Genomic DNA, 4,506 nt, shown 5'->3' with positions numbered 1-4,506 from the left:
ATTTGAACACCTTTCGAAAAACAATTCTGCCTCTCTACCCAACGTAGATACTTTACTTGCGACTAGCTAAAACAGCGTTTCGATTCCATGCCTACGAAAATTCAAGATCGAGAGATCAAATGAAAAGTTGTTGGAATAATTATGAATATTAATGTTATGGAATAGATCGAGCGCGTGTCGAATAGAATCCCATTTCGAAATGAATAATTCTTCGGTTTTCATATCATAGCCGTATTATTGTAGATAATCTAGTTTGTTTCCGGTACATACTTCTTTGTCACTGCATCATTATTACATCTGATCTATTATTATTTATGATCTATATATACATTCTTCTCTCGGGTACCTATACTTTAATTAAATCATTTGTAGGCGAGTGCGCCCGCGTGCGCCTAGACGGATATTACAATTACGTAAGGTGTAAAGACACAAGCTATTTCGTGTTATCAATACCCAATTGGAATGATTACTACTCCTGAGCACCACATTCGTCCCAAAAACGTGTACCTCCAAACTACTCGAAAATTAACTTTTTGCTGTGAGAATGAGTTGAACTGTACTGTGAATTTCATCATCCCGAATATATATGGGGAAATGGAATGGACGACCTTTAATTAATATCACACTGCTACAGCGTATGCATATATGTATGCAGGATTTTTTATCAGCCTACACACCTGTGCTTCGGAATTGTACCATTGACTTTTAGAAATTATGGTACACATCTATCAGTGAATATGGGTTGTAAACCATCAGGGTTAACAATAGTTTTTAGAGTATTAGTATTAGACATAATGATAGTAACACTGGCGAGGAAAACACGCATACAATAAGTGATTTTCTCCTGCCACAACAGCTCATTTTTATTCACATCAGACTCCATAAAAAAATACATGTAACTACACAGTGCATACATAAATTACTTACAATTTTTATATGACATTGTCAGGCCTCGTTAATATTTCTTTAAATATTTTTTTTTAGCTTTCCTAGGTATATTTCAGATTAATTTGGTTGAAGATTTACTGTTGCATAATAATGAGTTCAGAACTGGCTGTAAATCACGTAATCGCTTTACTAAACAAATATCGGGACACTTTCAATTCAACACGCAGGGCGTTATTGTCAGGCCTGAAATTTCAGCTGACATTATTCTATTATGTAAGGATTCCGTTGTAGGCACATCCTATACATGCAATGTTCGTGTACTACTATCCTTCTTGTATAAATTTTCTGCATATTGTCTTGGAATTGTTAGTTTTATTTCTCTTTTGTCTCTTGTATGAATATTAATTCCCTACAATGGAAGGCCAGAATGGACGTATTATTTCTCTAAATTATTTCAGCATGTAGTACTTTGCAATATCATTATTTATCGATTATTTCACTCATCCTGTTTAACAATGAGTAATCATGTACGTGATATTTGAATATATTATTGCATGTACCTACCTATGAGATATAGGTCAGGTAAAAGGTTTCTGTAATCGTTGCTTAGGTAAATTGTGTGTATTAATAAATCTCTCAAATCTTTAGATCACGTGATCTATCGGTGTGTGAAGTTTCATTTTACGTCTTTTTTCGTAATAATATTCTATCACAAGGTGTAATTATTCAAGTAATATAACTGCGAACAGCTTTCCGGTAATCTGAAAACTTAATGTTTTACAACATGAAATAGTTTTGTTATAAATATACATCTATTAGAATTGATCTAGTTGAGAAGATTGCTTAAATTATTTCCCTTGTTTGTATATCTACCTATAGAAGGTTTATGAAAGTTAACGCAGCAGGTTCTATAATATTCAAAGCTATCTTGAGCATTAACATTTGAAGCTTTGAAGATTTATTTGAAGAGATAATGCATACATATTGGTATACTTTTGCTGCTGCGGAATGTAATGTATAATTTGAAATTTACTTATTAGTGTACTAAAATGTGTCACATATACCCACTTTTCAATCAGGGATCGAAAGCTCTTATTGTTCAATGAGAACCTGTTTTATCAAGATTTTGTTTCATAAAAACGTTATTTTACTTATTCTGAGGCACCAAATTCTCATCCTGTCAAACTTGCTGTGGTTCTTCATCCTGTTCAGAAAGCAAGGGAACGCCCTGATAGTCTATACTCTTATTCTCGACTTGGGATGGTCTCCTATTCTGCCCAGGTAATAGCGGCGGAGGTGCGGTCCCGCATGGTGTTGTGGGCGCTGATCGAGAAAGCCACCTTTTTGACTTACTTCTTGAACTCGGTAGGCCAAGAGGCATATACATCTTCCCTCGAGCTCTTCTGGGCCTAAATGCCACTAATTCTCCAGGACTTAGAGGCCGTGTCAAGGCCCCGAACGAACTCAAACTATCAAGCATTTGTGGTCGATTTTGCGTCGTTAAAGCGTTGACGTTTGGCTCGTGTGGAAACTGTGCAGGGAGCTGGTGGATCTTATCCAATAATTCCCTCACCTATAATCAGAAGTTGAGACAAAAAATCGGAAATGGGTTATTGTTATATCAATCAACCATACTAAATGAACCCTACCTCTATAGTGGGAGTAGTCGCTCTGGGAGGTGAGCAAGGGGATTGAGCTGCCAGACTAGAGATATCAGAAGTTGTCCTGTGGTTTGCTAATGAAATGATAGATCCACCATTCAAGTTTGGACCTCGGCTGCATTCAACGGTTGACAATTCATCTATGCTATTATTACAGGAGTATGGTGGTGGGATAATAGTGTTAGCCTCGTTAACCACATTGCACATAAAACTTGAGCTCAGAGAATCCAACGTACTCGCGTGAGACAAAGATCGAAAGTAGCGCATCACCAAGCCGGAAGTACTTTTGCCTATGCCTTCGTCATAGCCAATCACCAACGGATACAGGTCCGGCTTTGATGTCACCTAGGTGGCATTATTCAATGTATCAGACAGATTTTTGCTAATATTAAGGTTTGTGAATAGGGGATATTTACCTCATTGTAAGGAGGTGGTAGAGCTTGAAAAAACGAACTGCATCGGCTGTAATGCGGAGGTAAGTAACAGGAAGCTGCTGACGTTCTGTCTGATGGAGACCCATCTTCAATTGAGCCAGTTGCATAATGTTTCCAGAACCAACAAGCGCACACAGCTGTTATTGCAAGTCCTGCTAATACAGCCGCCCTATAGAGAATATATAATGTATAAAGGGTGATCGAAAGGAATGTAAGGGAAGTTTGTAGGATAAAAATAGTTCATGTTTCTGACTACAAGGAATAATAATATCAAAGAAACAGTATACATAGTCGTTACGGTGAATCACAATTATATACCAGTTGCTAATCACATCACACATACCATAAGTACCAATAGGTCGAAATCAGAATTGTGAACATCTCTTTCAGCAGTTGGCCCCCTTTTCGGGCACAGGTATTGAAAAGGAAATGTTTCTAAATTCACTATATTAGTTACAAGCAAGTTTTGTTATTGCACTTATTAGACTTAAGTTTAGTGTAAATCGTTGTGTGATTTTCAGGTTTTACTGGTATATTTCCCATGGATGATGGAATAGTCGTACATAAATCGCTCAACAATTGTTAGTAATTTATGATACATAATAAAATAATTCCCGTTTCCTTTAAACGTTCATGATTAGGAGTTTGGAAATGCGCGAGGAATTGCGTAATACATCACTTATTGCGAAAATAACGCTCTCGCGAAAATTGTGTTAACTACGTTTACGAAGAAAACAGTCTTTGAGCACTCACATTATAACGACAAGCAAAAATTATACTATTTGCAGTATTAAGTAATCACGAGTGTATACATTCATTATTTAATTTTATTTATTAACGCGCGTTATATTTATCTCGAACAAACAAATGAAATTATTTAATATCAGTTGCAAATGAAAGTTCATTTTAGAAGTGTAAATGATTCACTATAATTTTCTTCAAAAGAACCAGATATGTGTGGGTTATTTAAAAATTCTGTGTATCAAAAATGATGTTAAACCTTAAATCGTGACTGTCTTTAAAATTGATTGTTGAAAAAAAATGTAGCACTTTCGATCGTACCATGTTCTTACATAATTTCGTTCGATGTTCCTGATCTTCACTGTTCTTAGGTATTGTGTCAAATAGTAACCATACTACACGTACAAAAATATTTTATTGAAAAAATTACTTTTAGGCGCACTTCAATCAGTCACAACCACGTAATGTTACACTCAGCTAAATATTTAAAAAATTCTTACGACTACAAGTAGGGAGGAATTTACTGACTATCAGCACATTTTCCAGCACAGATGAGTGCGGCGGGCCTCGTATTGATCGGCTTCATCCAAGCTCTAACAGACACGCGTTGCTTTAACGGAAAGGCGCGATTTTTTAAGGAGAGATGCAATTATTTATATTCGAATATAGTTGAGATATCTAATTTTATTTCCACTGTTGTTCAAAAGAAAAAGTTGTATCAGAAAATCAAATTATGTATACCCTCTCTAAGGTTCGATATAATTTTGAGGGATATTTGAACG

At 35.8% G+C, this 4,506-nt stretch overlaps 1 protein-coding gene across 1 annotated transcript; it reads right to left on the bottom strand.

Moving 5' to 3' along the window:
* Positions 1–834: 834 nt before the first annotated feature.
* On the bottom strand, positions 835–4,278 carry LOC124174686. Its single transcript, XM_046554068.1, has 5 exons — positions 4,253–4,278; positions 3,327–3,384; positions 2,966–3,152; positions 2,538–2,894; positions 835–2,461 (listed from the first exon to the last, which is right to left on the bottom strand). Exons 2-5 carry the CDS (start codon positions 3,362–3,364, stop codon positions 2,069–2,071), a joined length of 975 nt encoding a protein of 324 aa, XP_046410024.1. The 5' UTR covers positions 3,365–3,384; positions 4,253–4,278; the 3' UTR covers positions 835–2,068.
* Between the last annotated feature and the right edge of the window lie 228 nt (positions 4,279–4,506).

The sequence above is a fragment of the Neodiprion fabricii genome, chromosome 2, assembly GCF_021155785.1.
Source record: "Neodiprion fabricii isolate iyNeoFabr1 chromosome 2, iyNeoFabr1.1, whole genome shotgun sequence".
NCBI classification, from domain to species: domain Eukaryota; kingdom Metazoa; phylum Arthropoda; class Insecta; order Hymenoptera; family Diprionidae; genus Neodiprion; species Neodiprion fabricii.
This window is presented reverse-complemented; position numbering and strand designations above follow the sequence as displayed.

Coding starts and splice junctions, on each gene's coding strand:
- LOC124174686 (XM_046554068.1), bottom strand. CDS start 3,364: ATGTTCACAATTCTGATTTCGACCTATTGGTACTTATG. Junction 2,895..2,965: donor TACCACCTCCTTACAATGAG/GTAAATATCCCC, acceptor AATGCCACCTAG/GTGACATCAAAGCCGGACCT. Junction 2,462..2,537: donor CGACTACTCCCACTATAGAG/GTAGGGTTCATT, acceptor TTCTGATTATAG/GTGAGGGAATTATTGGATAA.